This window comes from Heloderma suspectum, chromosome 4, assembly GCF_057233095.1.
Source record: "Heloderma suspectum isolate Gila_16-S chromosome 4, 16-S_ref, whole genome shotgun sequence".
Classification (NCBI taxonomy): Eukaryota; Metazoa; Chordata; class Lepidosauria; order Squamata; family Helodermatidae; genus Heloderma; species Heloderma suspectum.
In genome coordinates, this window is record NC_139461.1 from 131,382,010 (window position 1) to 131,403,395 (window position 21,386).

The 21,386-nt window shown below is 45.4% G+C and overlaps 1 protein-coding gene across 3 annotated transcripts in view; it reads right to left on the bottom strand.

Annotated features, from left to right (window-relative positions):
• The window catches only part of LOC146347396 (uncharacterized), a 74,961-nt gene that overhangs the window by 37,069 nt on the left and 16,506 nt on the right, over positions 1 to 21,386 (bottom strand). For 2 of the 3 annotated variants that reach the window (XM_084848145.1, XM_084848143.1), the window contains exon 2: positions 4,566 to 4,671. The exons of the other annotated variant lie outside the window; for it this stretch is intronic. In XM_084848145.1, coding sequence (XP_084704271.1) covers positions 4,566 to 4,671 — 106 coding nt within the window. The remainder of the gene's footprint in view (positions 1 to 4,565; positions 4,672 to 21,386) is intronic. 3 annotated transcript variants of the gene reach the window in all.

Consider the following 21,386-nt stretch of genomic DNA (forward strand, 5'->3'; position numbering starts at 1 on the left):
CTTTGTCCTTTATCATGCCCATCTTTGCACAAAACGTTCCCTTGAGATCTCAGATTTTCTTGAAAAGATCTCTAGTCTTTCCCATTCTATTGTTTTCCTCAATGTCTTTGCATTGTTCATTTAAGAAGGCCTTCTTGTCTCTCCTTGCTATTCTCTGGAACTCTGCATTCAGTTGGATACATCTTCCCCTTTCTCCCTTGCTTTTCGCTTCCCTTCTTTCCTCAGGTACTTGTAAAGCATCATCAGACAGCCACTTGGCTTTCTTGCATTTCTTTTTCTTTGGGATGGATTGAGTTGCTGCCTCCTGAACAATGTTACGGACCTCCGTCCATAGTTCCTCAGGCACTCGTCTATCAGGTCTAATCCCTGAAATCTATTCCTCACCTCCACTGTATATTCATAAGGGATATGATTTAGGTCATACCTGAATGGTTTAGTGTTTTTCCCTATGTTCTTCAATTTAAGTTGAAATTTTGTGATAAGAAGTTCATGATCTGAGCCACAGTCATAGTTGACTATGAGTGCTACTCCATTTCTTCTAAGGGATTCTTGCCCACAGTAGTAGATATAATAGTCACCTGAATTAAATTCACCCATGCTTGTCCATTTTAGTTCGCTGATTCCCAAGATGTCGATGTTCAATCTTGCCATCTCATGTTTGACCACCTCCAGCTTACCTTGATTCATTGATCTGACATTCCAGGTTCATAAACAATATTGTTCCTTACAGCATCGGATTTTCTTTTCACCATCAGACACATTCACAGCTGAGTGTCCTTTCGGCTTTGGCCCAGCCGCTTCACTCTTTCTGGCACTACTTGGAAATTCCCTCTGCTCTTCCCCAGTAATATATTGGACACCTTCCAACGTGAGGGGCTCATCTTCTGGCGTCATATCTTTTAGCCTTGTGATACGTTCCATGGAGTTTTCTTGGCAAGAATACTGGAGTGGGTTGCCATTTCCTTCTCCAGTGGAACACATTTTGTCAGAACTCTCCACCATGACCTGTCCGTCTTGGGTGGCCCTGCACGGCATAGCTTGTGGCTTCACTGAGTTATGCAAGCCACTTCGCCACAACAAGGCAGTGGTCCATGAAGGAGAATATTCTGATGAGGACACCACAATAACAAAAAGAGAAGGAAAAAAGGGGGAAAAAGGAAAAGGGAAGAGGAAAGGAAGTGAAGAAGATTCTTTCCCCTTCCCTCCCCCTCTCCCTCTCCCTCCCCTTTAAAGAGTTACGTTTAAACTCCAATACCCCCCAGCCTCTGATGCCATTCTATTTTAAAAACTATATCTATAACCTTAACAATCTTACAGTTTAATAAACAACCTTACATTTCAATATCATATCATCAATCTTATATCAATCTTATACCAAAGAAATGGGTCTACAATTCATTCCCAGAAGCCTATATTATTATTATTATTAATATTAATAATAATAAAAATTAAAATATGTAGTGTTATATAATAATAAAACTTAATATAAACCTTCAACAGTCAGTAATATATTTTATACTAGATATATTATCTATTTTGAAATAAAAAATATTAAGAAAAGCAAGAAAAAACAAAAGATGAAAGAGAATAAATGAATATATGTATAATCAGTTATCTTCTGACCTAGCCTGGATCATGTAGACTAAACACAAACAGTTAACAAAGCTTGTTTAAAGATTCCAGTTCATGGGGTTGCAACAGAATTCTCACGCATTTTCACGTTCAACCATGCCTCCGCCATTTCATGATTTAGAAACTTCTTCATCTGACCTTCAGACACAATACAAAGTGTAGCAGGATATTTTAAGTAATATTGTAAGTTCATTTGTTTTGCCATATTTTTTGCTTTGATAAATTGCCTTTTTATTTGCCACCTCTTTGATATAGTCTGGAAATAACATAACTTTATCTTGTTTCCAGGAAAGGCTTCCACCCTCTCTTGCCAAATGCAGGATATAATTCTTTGTGGAGACTTTTGCAAATTGGACTATGATCGTGTAATCAGTCCCTTTAGCATTTGGCACACGAAATGCCTGCTCAATATCAAGTAAATAATCAGATGGGATAGGGAGTATCTCATGCAAAAGTTTATCCACAAAAATAAGTAATTTTACATCATTATGTAAAGATCATTATGTAAAGAGGATGTAAAGAGGATGTTAACAATTATAGGCCAGTGGCCAACATCCCCTTCCTGGGCAAGGTGCTTGAGCGGGTGGTTGCAGGACAGCTCCAGGCACTCTTGAATGAAATGGATTATCTAGATCCATTTCAATCAGGCTTCAGGCATGGTTTTGGAACGGAAACTGCCTTGGTCACTCTGTGGGATGACCTCTGCCCGGAGAGGGACAGGGGGAATGTGGCCCTGTTGATTCTCCTGGACCTCTCAGCGGCTTTCGATACCATCAACCATGGTATCGTTCTGGATAGGTTGTCTGGGTTGGGAGTTGGAGGCACTGCACTGCAGTGGTTCTGCTCCTACTTGGATGGCTGATTCCAGAAGGTGGTGCTGGGGGATTATTGCTCTGTGCCATGGCAATTGTACCGTGGGGTTCCACAGGGCTCTATTTTATCCCCCATGCTGTTTAACATCTACATGAAACCGCTGGGGGAGGTTATCCGGAGGTGTGGGCTGAGGTGCCATCTATATGTGGATAACAGTCAGCTCTACCTCTCTTTCTAACCCAGATGAGGCAGTGACTGTTCTGAATCAGGGCCTGGGCACGGTAATGGACTGGATGAGGGCCAATAAACTGAAACTCAATCCAGACAAGATGGAGGTACTATTAGTGGGTGGTTCGTCTGCCCGGCTAGGTGATATTCAACCTGTTCTGGAGGGGGTTGCACTCCCCCTAAAGCATCACATTCGTAGTTTGGGGGTGCTCTTGGATCCAGAACTGTCACTTGAGGCACAGGTGAACTCAGTGGCACGGAGCACTTTTTATCAGCTTAGGCTGGTATACCAACTACGCCCTTATCTGGACAGAGATAGCCTAGCTACAGTGATCCATGCTGTGATAACTTCCCGCCTGGATTACTGCAATGCGTTATATGTGGGGCTGCCTTTGAAAACAGTCTGGAAACTTCAGGTGGTCCAAAATAGGGCAGCAAGATTGCTAACAGGGACTGGCCAGCGAGCTCATATTATGCCAGTACTTTTTCAGCTGCACTGGCTGCCAGTCCATTTCCAGGCCCGATTCAAAGTACTGGTATTAACATTCAAAGCCCTTAACGGCTTGGGACCAGGTTACCTGAAGGATCGCCTCCTCCCATATGTGCCTGCCTGGACCTTAAGATCATCCTCAGCGGCCCTTCTCCGTGAGCCCCTGCCAAAGGAAGTGAGGCGGGTGGCTACTGGAAGGAGGGCTTTTTCTGCTGTGGCACCCCGGCTGTGGAAACAGCTCCCTAGTGAGGTTCGCCTGGCACCTACACTGTATTCTTTCCAGCGCCAGGTGAAGACCTTTTTATTTTCCCAGGCATTTTAGCTTTCTAGACTTTTAGCTTTGCTGTTTTAAATCTGTATTTTAAATCCCTGCACTGCTGGTCTGCTGCTAGGTTTTATTCTGGTTGTATTGTTATACTGTGGTTTTAACGTTCTATATGTTTTATATTGTTTTATTGTGTACTGTTTGGTTTTAATTTTTGTGAACCACCCAGAGAGCGTCAGCTATTGGGCAGTATAGAAATGAAATAAATAAATAAATAAATAAAGTCCTTTCCCACATGCTCAACGAGCAGACCTCTATAAGTATGGTTGTTAAGGCCTCTCCTGCTTATCTTAATAACTGAACAGGCACATACTGAGACAGATGGTCCCTCAGACAGCCAGACCCTAAACCAGTGGTGCAGAACTTTAGACCCAGGGGCCAAATCCAGCCAATCTGGCCCTTCAGTGTTCCCCATATGGTCCTGATACTGTGCACCAGTTACCAGCCTAGCTGCTGCATTTTGCATCAGTTGAAGCTTCCAGACAGTCTCCAAGGGTAGCCCCACACAGAGTGCATTGCAGTAGTCTAACCATGATGTAACCAAGGCATAGATAATTTTCCAGATCAGGCTGACTCAGGAACTGTTGCAGCTGATGCACTAGGGGCACAATCCTATGCATATTTAGATAGAAAAAAAAATCCTACAACTCCTAGCATGCCCCAGCTAGGCATGCTGGCTGGGGCATGCTGCGAGTTGTAGGACTTCTTTCTGTCCAAACATGCATAGGATTGCATGTTAAATGTAGTTGTGCAAATGCCTTCCTCACCACCACTGCCACCTGAAGATCCAGGGACAGTGTAGGATCCAGGAGCACTCCCAAGCTATGAACCGGATCTTTCAGGGGGAGCACAACCCCAAACAGAACTTTATTTTTCAGTGAAGACTATCCAAACTTTCAGCTGCAAGTCCTCATCTGCTGAGTAATCGGTGGATGTATTCTAGGGATGGCAGAGAATTCCGCCACGGATCATGGTGAGGCCGAATGCCAGTGCATTCGGCCCCCCGAACTCCGTGGCAGAACGGCCTGCCCCGCCCGCCCCCCCCCCCCCACGGATCCCCCCTGGGACGAGACTCACCTGGGGCGGATCTTCCGGGTGGCAGCGGCTCTGGCAGCGGCTCCGGCGGCAGCTCCAGTGGTGGTAGCCGGTCTTCTGACTGGCTGCCGCTGCTGCCATTTCCACTCTGGTAAAAGAAAGAAAGAAAGAAAGAAAGAAAGAAAGAAAGAAAGAAAGAAAGAAAGAAAGAAAGAAAGAAAGAGACGTGATAGGCTACGTAAATCTTTACATAGCCTATCATGGCTGGGTGGGTTACAAAAAAACAACAACAACCGCGTACGCAAATGGCGGCAGCTATAGCCGCCGCCATTTGCATTCCTTATTTTTGCCCTCTTAATCTACGTAAATATTTACGTAGACTATGACGGCGAAAATCAAGGGGAATGCAAATAGCATAGCGGGTGCTATTTGCGTCCCTTTTTGATTCCCCGTTTTAGCCTACGTAAATATTTACGTATTTAAATAAATACCTATTTACGTATTTTACTGTAGCCGCCGCTATTTGCGTACGTGGGTGTTTTGTTTTTTTTTACCCAGAGCCCTCCACGGCCAGAAATCCGGCTGTGGACGGCTCTGGCCTGGCCGGGCCTGGCCGGCTGCTCCGCGTAGCTGCCGTGGAGCACAGCTGGCCACGGAGGATTCCGAGGGGGAGGAACGGAGCGCCTCCCCCCCCAGCGAGGATTCCAGGGGGAGGGACGGAATGCCTCCCCCCCACCATCAACATAATCCGTGAATAGGTAAGTGACTTTCATATTCGCATGTTTGAAGCCGAAGTGGGAAGAACCGTCAGGGTGTAAAGACTTCCATGCATCTTCAGGACTGTTGGCTTTCCACTTCTCCATGTTTTCCTCTGTCTTCTCACGCCCAAACTAAAATTAGCATTTGCCTGCTGCCTTGGACTGCTGCTGGCAAAAACAAAACGGAAAAAAAACTGGAATATCTAATTATAGGCACAATATGGTGAATCCCAAAGGCATCTCTGCCACCCCCAGTGCCCTGAAATGAGGCTACAAACAAGGGGTCTCTGAGTAGGTGCATTTTAAAAAAATAGCACTGCCATTTAAAAATAAAATCTAATTGCTACTCTAAATTATATGTGTGGATATAGTTTCTTTTTCGCAGAAACAGATCAGCATGGGCACTTGCTGCTCCTTTGGGTTTTCACCTTATTTAACCCTTGAACTACCCCCACCTCCAGCGCTTCTGCAAATTTACCTCAAAATAGCACATTTTGCTGTGTTTTCTCTCTGCATTAAAGTATGAAGGAAAGGTGGGGATGACTAAACAGGAAGAAAAACCAGTTGCAGCTAGCCCATGTTAGGAAGGCACAGAAGAGTGAAAACACATGCAAATGCTGTTTAGTAGCAGACCTGAAGAAGTCCCACTTTGGTTGCTTGTGACTCAATGGGCTACTTGACACGGAGCTTTTATCCTGCTATTGAGATTGCTCACTCATGGAAGTTTGCGGGCCCTTTAGATGATGCCGTTAACCTCCAGGGCGTCTCCTGCACTAAATGACCTTTATTCCATATTTTAAGAGATTGGAGATAATGAGCTATTGAATTACGGTGCTTGGGTTCCCCTGTGAAAAAGGAAAAGCTGCAATAAGAGGAGCTAGACCACAGCACCATCTAGTGGCTGTATAATGAAACATATGGAAGACTCAGATAAGGGGGCGGGGAGGAAGCATGTGTAAAGTCAGTCCGTGATGATCCTGAATTTAAAACGGAAGCAGAAAGCCCCATTTTAAATGCAAGATTTTAGGCTGGTGTAGAAATGCTCCATATCTGCCAGCCAGAGGGAATGGAGAAAGAGAGTTTGTAAATAAACAGTGACCATCTGGCTACAGAGATTGCCTCAGTCACCTCTGCATAAGAATCAGGCAAGAGTGCCAAATAAAGTTCTTCATGTCCAGGAAGGGCAAACCAAGCAACTGCAGGACTTTCAATGGGAAGGACATTGCATATTTCATGAGGGGCCACAGCGTAGTGGTAGAGCGCATGCTTTGCATGCAGAAAGTCCCAGGTTCGATCCCAGAAGCTCCAGGGAGGGCAGGAAAACTTCTGCCCGAAATGGGCAGATGTGGACCAATGGACTGACTCAATATAAGGCAGCTTTCCATTTCCCTATATGAATGCCAGCTGCCTCACTAGTACCATAACAGCACATATCAGGCCTCGACATTTGATGACCCACTAAATCCAAGCCAAACCTCTCAGGCTTGCACTTAGGGATGTCAGAGAATTCCGCCACGGATCTCAGTGAGGCCGAATGCCAGTGCATTTGGCCTCCCGAAATCCGTGGTGGAACGAAGCCCCCCGCCCCGCCACCCCACAAAAGGCGCGCGAAATGGAGCACTTACCTGCTGCCGTCCGCGCTGACTTGCGAATGGCGGCCGCGTCTGCCATCCATTCGCTTCCTCATTATAGCCATGATAGGCTATGTAAATAATTACGTAGCCTATCATAGCTAACGCAGGGACGCCATTGGCGTTCCCTTTTTTTTCACCGTAATAGCCTACGTAAATATTTACGTAGCCTATCACGGGGGGGAAAAAAAAAACAGCGGATGCAAATGGCGGCGGCTACTGCAGCCGCCATTTGCATTCCCTTTTTTTCTGCCTTTTTAGCCTACGTAAATATTTACGTAGGCTATTATGGCGAGAAAAAAAAGAACGCAAATGGTGTAGTGGCCACCATTCACATTCCCTTTTTTTTTTTGCCGTTTTAGGGATGGCAGAGAATTCCGCCACGGATCTCGGTGAGGCCGAATGCCAATGCATTCAGCCCCCCGAACTCTGTGGCGGAACGGCCTGCCACCCCCCCGCCCCCCCGCAGATCCCCCCCAGGACGAGACTTACCTGGGGCGGATCTTCCGGGCGGCGGCGGCTCTGCCGGCGGCAGAGGCAGCTGGTCTTCTGACCGGCTGCCGCCGCCATTTCCAGTCTTGAAAAAAAAAAAAAAAACATGATAGGCTACGTAAAGATTTACCTAGCCTATCATGGCTAGGTTTAAAAACAAAAAACGATGTGATAGGCTACGTAAATCTTTATGTAGCCAATCACGTCTGACTTTAAAAAAAGAAAAAACGCGCATATGCAAATGGCGGCGGCTATGGCCGCCGCCATTTGCGTTCCTTATTTTGGCCCGTCTTAGTCTACGTAAATATTTATGTAGACTAAGATGGCGAAAATAAGGGGGAACCCAAATAGCGTCCGCTACACCCGTCCGCTACGCTATTTGCGTTCCCCTTATTTTCGCCGTGTTAGTCTACGTAAATATTTACATAGACTAAGATGGGCCAAAATAAGGAATGCAAATGGCGGCGGCTCGGGTGTTGTTGTTTTTATGCAAATGGTGTACACTTGTGTGTTGTTTTTTTTAAGTCAGACGTGATAGGCTACTTAAAGATTTACGTAGCCTATCATGGCTGACTACAGGGACTCAAACGGCGGCGGCTATGGCCGCCACCATTTGCGTCCCTGTTAGCCAGCGGCCGGATGTCCGGCTGCTGGCAGAGCTGGCCGGCAGCTCCGCGGAATCCTTGCGGAGCGGAGCCGGCCAGCCAGGATTCCGGGGGGGAGGGGCAGAGTGCCTCCCCCCCCCCCCCAGTGGAACCCGGCGGAGCCAGGTAAGGCCAATTTCATACATCCCTACGTTTTAGCCTAAGTAACTATTTACGTAGGCTAAAACGGCAAAAAAAAAGGGAACGCAAATGGCGGCCGCCATAGTCGCTGCCATTTGCGTCCGCTGTTTTGGGGGGGTTTTGCCGTGATAGGCTACGTATATATTTACGTAGCCTATCACGGCAAAATACAGGGACGCAAATGGCAGCGGCTATGGCAGCCGCCATTTGCATCCCTGCAGGCTGCCCAGCGGCCAGATGTCTGGCTGGGGGCAGCCCCGGCCGGCGGCTCCGTGGAATGTCCGCGAGAGAATTATATGAGAGAAATATGAGAGAATTTCAGGGGGAGGGACGGAGCGCCTCCCCCACACCACGTATGTCACCCTTCGAAAAGGTAAGTGACTTTCGTACATCCCTACTTGCACTGCAGCCTACCAAGTGCTTGGCAACCCTCCTTCCCATGTTTTGCAGTCCCATGTGGCAGGAATAGCCAGGCATTTGTTGAACTCCTGCTGGGATGCCAGACATGGCTGCTGGGTTACCTTCAAGCTTGAGTCACAGGTTGGGCAGGCTGCTCAGTATCAATAAGATAACTGCCCATATCAAAGGGAAGCATGTTTTCTGTGGCCCACTTAGTCCCTTCAGACTAAGGAGAACAAATTCTAGTTTGTTTCTGAGCGCAATTCACGATACTGATTATCACCTTTAAAGCCCTAAACAGCATGAGACCAAGTTACATACAGCAGGGGTGCAGAACCTCAGGCCTGCTTGAGTCCTAATTTGGCCCTCTGGGGTTCCCCAGAAAGCCATACCCCCTTCCCCTGGCTCTTCCCCCAACCAACAATCATTTGGTGATTTCCCGGCTTTTCTGCAGTCCCCCCCGCCGCCTTCTAAAAGGTGGAAATGCCTCTCCTAAGGCTTCCTTAACTGGCAGTAAGAGCTTTAAGATAAAATATCCTGGTATTTTTTGGATTTCAGCCCCACCCCTCTTTCCTTTAATTCCACCCCTTTTGCCTTTGGCCTCACCACTGCTACCGCTGACATGCAGAATCCAAGAACTTCTCCAAAATGGAATTTGCCCGGGAGCAGAAAGAGCTTCAGCATTTGCCCTCTCTCTGAGGTCATCTGATGGGTCCCTTTTCCTTGTTCCACTGTCTTCCAAGCTGGGATTTTCTTTTCCTACAAGGTTTTTTTTGGGGGGGGGGGGTTCCATTTAGGCTCCTTAAAAAAAAGGTGTTTGGGGTGGGTGCTAGGGTTGATATTCCAAGTGATATTTTAACCATTGTTTATTGTTGTTATCATGTTTTTATATTTCTGTGTCCATACGTTGGTGTAAAGCGGCACAACAGCAAAGCAGCAAGGAGACTCTGTGGATGCAGTCAGTCTTGAGATAAAATGTATAAGAAAGACAGAAAGATGAACAACAGAGAATACTCTGTTGTTAGTCTTTCTATCTTTCGTGTGTGTGTGTGTGTGTGTGTGTGTGTGTGTGTGTATCAGCTGCTTTGGGCACCTCCATTTCAAGGAGAAATGCAGGGCCCAAATGTTATCAGTATTTAAATAAATAACTCTGAAGTGTTGCATTATGTGGTCCTCTGCATTCTTTCAAGACTACTTTTGGTAATGGGGGAGGATCATGATTTCTCAATGCAGGGAAGAGATGCTTGCTTTGGGCTAATGAAATCCCACTGTGATGCAGAGAAGCCAAGGCAAAGGGTAAGACAGATGCTTCCCCCACCCCACCCCACCCCCATCCCCATCCCCAAGATGAGCTTTGCCAAAGATGATATCATTGTGGCCTGATATGCGAGCTCATGTGAAAGGAACCATCTCCAGGGACACCCTCTCTTCTCAGAAGATGGAATCCAGCACAACTTAACAGATGGCTCTGGGACCTAAAGATTAGCCAGAAGTGACTGTATTGGATTAAACTGATGAGGATCCTTCTTCGTGACATGAAAAATTAACACTAGGACACAGCAGCCTTTTCTCTGCCCCTCTTCTTTCCCTCCCCTTTTTCTTGCATACGGTTGCTCTCTCTCTCTCTCTCTCTCTCTCTCACACACACACACACACACACACAGACACACAAAGAGCAATTCTTGCCTGCTCTGTGTGGCTTCTTCCGTCAGCAGTAGAGCAGTCTCCCTCATCTACTCCTAGATGTGCAGAAAGAAGATGGGTTGTCAGGATGCACCTGCACATCATTCCTCATGCCCAGACCAGGAGCTTCAGTGGGCTTCCTCTTTCTTCATTTATATACATATAGCTGTCTTATAGTTCATACAAGATCCTACAGGTCACCTGTCAAGCCTCCAAAGCAACAGGAGAAAGACAAAAGGTTGCCATCTCCGATGTCTTTAACAGCTTGTGTGTCAGGCAGAGATTCAGCAGGCAAAGCTTCTTCTTTACGGATGCCATGGTGAGAGGGCAATGCACGCCTGCCAATCATCCCCCTGCTAAACAGCAAATAGAAGCATAGTTTCATTCTGGTCAAGAGTTTGCTGTTTGACAGTTATTCTGCTCAGATTCACTGTTAGAAGAAGAAGGTAGGAAAGTGTGGCACCCTAGAAAATTAGCACACTAGATATTTCCTTGGTTCTAGGGCAGAGCTGCACAACCAGTGACTTGCATGCCACATGCAGCCCCCCAAGGCCTTAACTGCAGCCCCCCTTCCCCCACTTTCCTCATATAGATCATTCTTTCCCCACTGCTGTGTGTATGTGTGTGCATCTATATCTAATTACATTTATATTCTGCCTTTTTCCTATTGCAAGGAACCCAAGGCGACTTACATGCTCCTCCTCCTCTCCATTTTATCCTCACAACAACCCTGTGAGGAAAGTTAGGCTAACAGTCAGTGGCTGGTTTAAAGTCATCCAGTCAGCTTCATGGCTGAATGGGGACTAGAACCTGGATCTCCTGAGTCCCAGTCCAACACTCTAACCACTATACTACACCGTCTCTCAGTGTGTGCGCCTGTGTGTGTGTGGCATACAGTCTCCAAGCCAGCATCATATATGGCCCCCAGGGCTGAAAATGGTGTGCACCCCTACTCTAAGGTGTCCAAGAAATGGAACCCAGGGCGACGCTGTGCAGTGAGGGTCTGACTTGGTTTTGAATGGTTCCCATTGAGTTCCATGGGGCAAAGGAAATGGGCTGCAACCTCAAAAACGAGGGATGGGTGAAAATGCAATGTTCTAGCTCACTGAGGTTATCCAAATTCCTTCTCAGAGCTCATTGCACCTTGTTTGCACTCCCAAACACAAGCATATTTTTTCGATCCTGAAAAATCCACATTTTTAAAAGTGCATACGTGTGCAATGCACACTTTCCCCGTAGGCCAAAGTGTGAAAATGCAGTTTTGGGGGGCAATGTACATTTGCACAAGTTCACACTTGCACCAGCACGCATTTTCAGAAGTGTGCATTTTCTGCACTTTAGAAGGCAGAAAATTGCTTTAAAAAATTCCTGCAAATTGCACTCCTGCTCACATTCATGTGCAGGATTGCAAATGGAAAATGTCTGCATGATTTGCAAATAGGAACAAAATTCCCAAACATCCCTAGTGTCAACACACTCCTCTTGGCTGCAGGCACAACATAAATCCCACATGCCTGGCTCAGTACTGTATCTCTAGTCAATATAAGTTTTAAGCAAGCTGAAGTATTATCTTGAATTTGGGGGCTGTGAGTATCTGGCTACAATTCCCAGGGACAGAGTTGGATAAGACTACTGCTGCTACCTTGAGCTCATAGAAAGGAGGTGGTTTCCCTAGCAACCATATTCAATGAAAGAAAAGTGTGGTTGCCAGGTTAGCATACATATTGCTTCCAAAGAACTCAAGAGAGCAGCTTTTCACATAGCCCCAAATGCGATCACAATGTCTTACAAGCAGGAAACCTTGGACCCGTGGAGTGACTTCTTTTCTCTGCAGAAATGAAACCAGGGTCGGCATGAACATGATTCACTGTATCTATTTTACGTCCTGTATATGCTTCTCCTGTTGACTACCACTTGCATAGTGGTGGATATTAAATAGCCAGATCAGTGTCACAGATCCATTCATTCACAAGAGCTTCTCAAGAATAACCCAGTGAGGAAGGATACCCTCCTGTCAGGCTTACCATCATGGTTCCTCTGAGCCCCTTCCCAATAAGAAGAAATCCACTTGAATTCAAGCATTCCATCCTTCTAATTTAGAGCAAACCCAGGCTCTGTTTAATATTATGGGAAAGATAAGGTCCCCAGCTTCCACCACAAGTCACTACAACATGCACTGTAATGTGTGAAGGAAGGACTTGTGGCTGTAAATACACAGTAAACCTGAATCCACCCAGGAACTACAATGTCCCACGTCTCCCAGGATGGCACATGTCCTCTTTTACAGTGGAAATTCCTCTATTTGAAGGGCTGCCAGAGTACTGTCCTCTATTTGAAGGTGTCCTCTAGTTGTAGCAAACCATAAAAACTGATATCCCTCAACAGTGACCACCTGGTCAGCCGACAAACCCAAGTCACCTGGTCACAGTCTGCCACAGAATGGTGAGATGGACTGTATTTTGATGATGATGATGATGAAGATATCTAAATCTGCATCTGTACATATAAACTAGCATACGAAAATGTTATGCAAATCACTGTCCTCTTTTGCCCTCTTTTTTGGTGATGCATGTCCTCCTTTGGGAAATTTGTTTACCCATACTTTGGAGACAAATGCCTCACCTCTATATGTTACAACAGGGGTGGAGAACCAATGGTCATCCAGGTATTACTGGACGCCAATTCCCATCAGCCCTAATGGGTATGGGAATCAATCATATCTGGAGGGCTGTAGGTTCCCCATTCCTGTGTTAGAGGGTTGTGGGTTGAAGGCCAAACTTGGGTTTATTTATTATGTATTTATTTACAATATTTATATACTGCTCCACACCAGAAGATTTCGGAGCAGTGAACAACAAAGATAAAATAATAAAACACCAGCTTAAAACAGTTAAAACATTTCTAATAGGTTTGAACCTGGGTTCGGGAGGCCCAGGTTCAAGTCCCTATTTGGGCATGACATTTACTGAGTAAGCTTGGACCAGTCAATCTCTCCCTGCCTAACGTGCTCATAAGGCTGTTGTGAGGATTATATCGGGGAAGGGGAAAACCATCTATGCTGAATTGCTATAAATAAATATAAATACATAGCCTAGCCCTATTTTAGCCTCACAATGAACGTATGAAGGTAAGTGATGATGAAAGGAAGTGATTGATCCCAGATCACCCAGTAATCTTCATAGCTGAGCGTGGATCTGAATAACAGTGGGGATTTCTCCAGGGACTGAGGCTTGGAAGCTAAGCCCTGCCCCCTGGGCGCAATCCAAAGAGGCTCTGCAGGCTGGATGGTGAAACCCTTCAGGCAGGATTAGGCATCAACTGCCTCACCTGTATTAAATGAAAAGGAGAGATAGAGCCAGGTGTCATCAGCCTACTGGTGACACCACAGTCCATATCCCCACTAACCTCTCCCAGTGGTTTCATGTAGATGTTGAAAACTATGGGGGATAAAATAGGGCCCTTATGATCCCCATAGCACAATTACCATGGGGCAGAGCAAAGATCCCCCAGTACCACCATCTGGATTTGGCCATCCATGTAAGAGTGGAACTACTGCAAATCATTGCCACCGCATTCCAGCTCAGACAGCCTATCCAGAAGGATGCCATGATCAATATTAACTAAAGCTGCTGAGTGGTCCAAGTGAACCAGCAGGGTCACATTCCCTCTGTTCCTCTCCCAGCACAGGTCATCCCACCGGATGACCAAGGCAGTTTCCATTCCAAATTCAGGCCTGAAGCCAGATTTAAATGGACTGAGAAAGTCGGTTCCAGCCAAGAGAGCCTGGAATTGATCAGCAATCACTTGCTTGAGCACCCTGCCCAGGAGGGGGATGTTAGCAACCACGTAAACTCTGCAGTGGCAGCACCAGAAAAAAAAAATGTGCGAGGCACAGACAGGAGAAACTGCATGTGGTGGTGGGAGCTTTATCTCATGTTAGATTTCTGAAAGAAATCTAGATTTATCACACTCCTATCCTAAATATATTTTCTCTGAACTTAAATCCTACTGAATGTGAGCATGCTTAATACTGCAGCCTTGCTTTAATTTCCAATTTATGATTCAGTTGTAATTGGTATAGGGAAATGTCCCTTTCCATTAAGTAAGCACAGAGGTCCAGCATCGTGTCTCCTATGCAAATCTGAAATGACCAGTATCTCCTAGTCCTATGCTCCTCAGAAGGACTCTCTAATTTCCTCAGTTCCTGCATTCCGCAGAATCAAGTGTTAATGCTTTTCCCAAACTGTGCCTCAGGCTGCAGGTATGGGTCTGGTACTCTATAAAGAGACCCAAAACAATAACCTACTCCTTGCAGATAGAAAAATAATATGCCAAATAGAAAGCTAAGCCAAAGCATTTAACATTTGTTGAACCTCATGCCCGTGGGCCAAATCTGGGCCACCTGTGATGCCCATCTGGCACTCTGGGGTTCCCCCAAAGGCCAGACCCCTACCCCCAGGTGCTGCTGGTTTCCTGGTTTTTGCACAGCCTTTTTCCCCCATTCAAAAAGGTTGAAATGCCTCTCCTGAAGTTTAGTTACCGCCCACCGCTGGAATGCAGCCACAGAGAGCTTCTTCCAAATTTAATTTGGCCCTCGAGTGGAAGAGTTTCAACACTCCTGATTTAGTGTGACATGTCACTATTCCGTCTACCAGGATTTTTTCCATGATAAAGCCTACAAGCACACAACTGCCATCTGCAGCCTGAAATAGTTCAATCTGGGAAAAGCTTTAACACTTGGTTCTGCTTAGAGTTTGAACCACACCTTATTCACTTCCACTTCTCCACTTATACATTGCATAAAGTCTGTGCAAGGCTGTCTTTTACATAGATACTAGACTCCCCTGTTCCTACCTCCCAGCTCTCTGTAATGGCAACTGAAGAGGCCCATACCTACTCATCCCGATTTTCTCTGGTTGCCAGACGATACATCAAGAGAGATTGTTCTATTCATGGTGTTGTGCATGTTCACTCAATAGACCCATAGGGGGGTAGCTGCAGTAAGATGCAGACAAGCAGTCTACAGCAGCGGATATTCTGTTTGCTAACTAAATATTTACTATGCTCAAGTGCTGTAAAAATGGGGGAAACAAATTATTCCACACCGCACCACATATAAATCCAACATTAAGCTAAAAAGCTGAAGACATGAGTGAAGATGCAAAACAAATTGCCATGCAAAGCTTGTCAGCTTAGCCACAATAATGCCAATCAGTAGTGGCCAGCTCAGCATGCAAAGTCTTCTGGGCATCACTGGGAATTATGAATAATGATGGTCCTTTCCACTTGGAAGGAGGTGGCTGCATGAGCACTGTTAAAGATGCTCTCCTTGGATCCCACTGATTATGCCAACTTTTGGCTGTTCACAAACCTTCCAATTCTCGGCAAGGTGTTTGGGTGGATGCTTCTTATTCATCTCCAGACACTCTTAGGTGACACTGATTATCTAGACCAGGGGTGAGCAGCACATGGCCAATGGGCTACGTGCACCTCCCCCCCCCCAGCCTCTAGTGTGTCCCTTGCTGGCCCCACCCTCCTGCTGGCAAAATAAAATCTATTTTATAAGCTTCTGTTGCTGTTCTCCACTGAAATCGGCAGTAAGTTGCTGATTATTTGCCATCAGTGTGCCACTAAAATTTGGCAGTGTGGTGGCAGCAGTGGCAAGAGTGATAAGAATATAAGAAGAGCTGTGCGGATCTCACCAAGAGTCCATCTAGTCCAGCATTCTGTTCACACAGTGACCAACCAGCTGTCGACCAGGAACCCACAAGCAGGGCATGACAGCAACAGCTCCCCCCCCCAACACGTTCCCCAGCAACTGGTGCACATAGGCTCACTGCCTCTGGTACCAGAGGTAGCACATAGCCATCAAGCCTAGTAGCTATCTGGCCCTCCAGATAGTACCTGTTCACTCTAGCAACAGCAAGTAGCTCTTAAAATGGGCCATCCCTGGGTGGATCCTGCCCATGGGCCTGCTTATATCCCTGCACAGTCTGTAAGCCAGGGGTAGAAACCTATTTCAGCTGGGGGGGGGGTCAATTTTGAAGAAGCTCTTGGCTGCATTCCAGTGGTGGGTGAGGCCAAAGGCAAAAGGGAAAGGATCCAATTACCAAAAATATCAGCATATTTTAGCTTAAAGCACTGACTGCCAGTAACTAAGCCCTGAGAGAGGCATTTAAACCTTTTAGAACGGGGGGGGGGGACTGCACAAAAGCTGGAAAACCAAACTATCCATGAATGCGGGAAGGGGATGGGGGCCAATGGAAGCAGGTATGGCCATTTGGGAAACCTTGGAGGGACAGACTGGAATCTTTGGAGGGCCACATTTGGCCCCTGGGCCTGAGGTTGCCCACCTCTGCTGCAAGCAATTGCATGGAGGCCACTGTGGATGTGACTCAGGTCGCAGATTACTCTTGTTTTCCACACTGTAAGTATGTATTAGTTGGTCCATCATACCCTACATGCATCCCCATGTGGAAGCCTTTGCACATGCTTGTATACCACAGACAATGTGCATCTATGTGGGCAGAACATAAAGTGGCCATGTGTCCTACTTTACAGAGAACAGTCCTCTATCTGAATACATCCTCTGCTTGAAAGGGTATCTGGTCAAGTCCAGTTGAAAGATAAAGAACCATGAGAAGGGAGAGCAGGTCTTGATGTTGTCTATCAACAGTTAGCGCTCAGACAGCAAACTGGGCAGCCCCACAAGTCCCGGATCACAGTCTTCCCCACTATGTTGAAACGTATTGTATTTCCATTTCAACTATAGTAATTATTTCTAATTTTGCATCTATACCAATAAATTAGTCATTATGCACATTTTATACAAAACTGCATCCTCTTTTGTCCCTCTTTTTTGGCGATGCATATTCTCTCTTGGGGGGGATGTGTGAGTGGCCTCCTTAGCAAAAGTGTGAATGTACCCTTGCACTACATCTTTAGTTCTCTGTATTTTGGCAACTGGTTTGAGACAACACATATCATCTGAAAACAAGTGCCATCATTATGTTGATTATACTATGTTAAGGGATATTCTGAGGGTGAAGACCCTGATGGTGACTGGCTGACAGTGCAATCCTATTCACACTGACATAGGAGTAAGCCCCATTGAATATAGTGGGACTTATGTCTGAGTAAACAAACATAAGACTGCACTGTAATTGACCCTGAGACAGGCAATGGATCTCCAGTTGCCATTGGCTAAGCTGCTCTGATCTCAGAGAGCAGCAGGGCAGGCAGGAAGGCCTATGAAAGTAGCAGGCAGCAAACCTTGGCAATCAGAGGGACTCAAGGATGGAGGCTTGTAAATCAGAACAGAGTATCGTCCAGAGGAATGAGGGCAAGAGAAAAAGCTGAGAGCAGAAGGTAAAATGGGAGATGGGGGGGCAGAGAGGAGGGGGGCACAAAGCCAGCAGCTGCAACTCTTCAAGAGGCCTGAACTTTACATATTCATCTGAAATAAACAACCAAATAGGTGGCTGCAAGGATCTCGTTTTGAGGCCAAAACACCATGCCTGTACTCATGTACACAGGACAAATCTGACAAAGGATTCTGCTTATAACATGTGCCTTTTTCTTGGATACAAGTTTCTTATCGAACTGCTCTTGAATGACATTGACAGGGGACAGTTGTGCATTTAATCTTAGTTTCACATAAATAATAAGGCAAGGTGAGCAATTATTTGCTTCTCCTTAAGATTCCCCATTAGCAGAGGAGGAAACCAAAGTTATTCCATATCTTTAATTCGACCTTCATTAGCTTTACTATGTATAACTGCTAATAGTTCAAAGACTTCCTAGTGCTTCTTTTCCCTCTCTAACCTTTAGGAAATACATTTAAAAAAAAATATTACTCAATGAAACTCTGCTGTGAATATCCATTAAATATACCAATCGCTTTTGTATTCAAACATGGAAAAGATGTATTTCCCCCACCCTCCTCCTCCTCCTCCTCCTCCTTTTTGTTTGCCAGCTGAACCTGAATTATAAAGCAGTGTCTAAATCATATAGCAGAGAGAAATGGTTGCCTTGGTAGCAAGGCTGAACCAATCAGCTGCACAATCTCTCCAGAGACAATCTAATTTGCGCAGCCGACAGAGGCTAGAACAGGTGGCTAAATTAGTGTGTGCCAGACAGCTGAGAAATATGGTACATGTGTACCAGGGGCTTTCTAATAGTTACCTTCGCCACTTTTTTTTTTAATAGCGTGTTGCCTTTAATACATTTCCAGGGCTATGGCTTGAGAAATAATAGCTGGGAAACATGACCACAGTAAATACGTCAAAGCTGTGAGAGCCCTGGTTTTTTTTGTACTACACAGTAGCAAAAGCAGCGGAGAAAACGCTGCTCTGATTTCATTTGTGTGCAGTCTTTTCCCAACAGGGATGTTGCTTAGAGGCCCCTTCTTTTATCAAGACCCCTTTCTCTAGAACAAATCACTCTCCTGTCCTCTTTGCTGTGCTAAAGGGGGATGCTTCAGCCACAAGGGAGATTATTTTTTCACCTGCCGCCTGGGCATCAAGTTCAGAATGTTAAGTACTACTTGCAATATTTATTTACAATTAGGGATTGTTTACTTAGGATTTTTTTTACCTTAAGACATTTGGTACATCTGCAAACCACAGGATTCCCCCAAACCTGCTGATACTTCCCGTTAGTGTGCAGGTGGTGCAATTTGGTGGTAACCAACAGCACTCATGCCTGAACATCAGAAACTGAATGATGAAGAGTGCAATCCGATGCACTTTTAGACAGGAAAAAGTCCTACAAATCCCAGCATTCCCCAGCCAGCTGTGCTGGGAGTTGTAGGGCATTTTTCTGTCTAAATGTGCATAGAGTTGTGCCCTAAAAAGACTTCTAAGTGCCTTCAAGCAAAGCTAACAGAGCGGTATACAAAAAGAATGATAAAACATCAGTACAAAATATAAACTCATGTAATAACAAATAGCAGAGTGACAGCATAAAAAATTTCAAAACAAAACTATGCCACAGCAGACAAAAACATCATTACATAAAATGATATCACCTGTTTAAAGCCTGGGCACTATAGTAGTCACTCAAGAATGTAAGGAAAAGGAAGATATGTCAAGGGGATGGAGAGACCCATAAGATTCCCCAGTTCAGGGACTGGCCTTCACAACCAACTCATCCAGTGGTAAAGATGGTGCTAGACTGTACCACTCTGGACAGCAGGTAGGGGGGTATCACATGATTAAATGCTCCCCCATGTAAAAAAAAGTAGATATCAAGGGAAAAGGTTGTGGCATAACTAGAATGATATACTCATTTTCTGTGTTAAAGGATCTCGGTGTGTGTTTGTGTGTGTGTGTGTGTCTGAATGCATGTGCATACATGGGAGCATTCAAACATGCAATACCCGATCTCTAGTTTGAGCAGGTGCAATCCATGGAAAAGTCTTACCTCAGTCTCCTCTTGCTGATAACTCCTACTCTTGACAGAAATCTGCATCTTTGATTTATAATAAACAGTTGTCAATTTGGACCAGCTGTCTAGGCCACTCCTAATGATAGGAAGGAGTTCCTGGTATGATGACAGAGAAATTTCCTTCCAAATGTTTTAAATTAGAGGTTCTCAAACTGTGGTCTACAGACCACCAGTGATCCATAAGCTCCATTCAGATTGTCTGCAGAAAGGTTGTGGGAATACCTGAACTTGGCCCTGCCCTTAAAATAAAATTTAAAAAATCTGATGATGGATATCAAGACCATTTTGACCAGGTCAGGCTGGATTTTGAATGGATTATTGAACAGGCTAACAAGACCCTGGGCTAGAGCCTCTGATTCTCATAATACACTACTGGTGCAGTCTACTATTTTTGCTCTAAAGATTTACCTGTTGATGCCAATGGAGACTGTTTTTTCCTTTTTTTTAAACCCCCACCCCTGTCATGGAGGGGGGGCTTTCCTTGTGAAAGTTAGTTCTTCTTTAATGAAGTGGTAACTATTTCAGTTCAAAATGTGGAAGCAGAGCCCTAATCAAGGACACCAGCCAGGCACAGGTATGGATTGCATCGTATGTTTCTGGTATATCCTGCGAAAATATACCCTATCTTCAAAAGGGTAAAAAGGAGGAACCTGGGAACTACAGACCAGTCAGTCTGACATCAATCCCTGGGGAAATTCTGGAGCAGATTATAAAGCAATCCATCTGTAAGCACCTTGAACACAATGCAGTGATTACTCGAAGCCAACACGGATTTGTCAAGAACAAATCCTGCCAGACGAATCTGATCTCATTTTTTGATCAAGTAACCTCCCGTGTGGACTGTGGGAATGCTGTAGACATAATATACCTCGACTTCAGCAAAGCTTTCGACAAAGTGCCCCATGATATCCTGATGAGCAAACTAGCTCAAAGTGGGCTAGATGAAACAATGATCCAGTGGATCCACAGTTGGCTACAGAATCGGACTCAAAGAGTGCTTATCAATGGGATCTTCTCGAACTGGGGAGAGGTAACGAGCAGGGTACTGCAGGGCTCAGTCCTGGGCCCAGTGCTCTTCAACATTTGTATTAATGACTTGGAGGAGGAGATGCAGGGAATGCTGATCAAATTTGCAGATGACACAAAATTGGGCGGGTAGCTAATACTTTGGAAGACAGAAACAAATTTCAAAATGATCTTGATAGACTGGAGTGCTGGGCAGAAAACAACAGAATGACATTTAATAGGGATAAATGCCAAGTTCTGCACCTAGGAAAAAGAAACCGAATGCACAGTTACAAGATGGGGAATACTTGGCTCAACAATACTACAAGCGAGAAGGATCTTGGAATTGTTGTAGATCAGAGGCTGAATATGAGCCAATGATGTGATATGGCTGCAAAAAAAGGCAAATGCTATTTTGGGCTGCATTCATAGAAGCATAGCTTCCAAATCCCGGAAAGTACTAGTTCCCCTCTACAGCACTGGCTAGGCCTCATCTGGAATACTGCGTCCAGTTCTAGGCACCACATTTTAAGAAGGATGCAGACAAACTGGAGAGGGTTCAGAGGAGGGCAACAAAGATGATCAGGGGACTGGAAACAAAGCCCTATGAAGAGAGACTGAAAGAACTGGGCATGTTTAGCCTTGAGAAGAGAAGACTGAGGG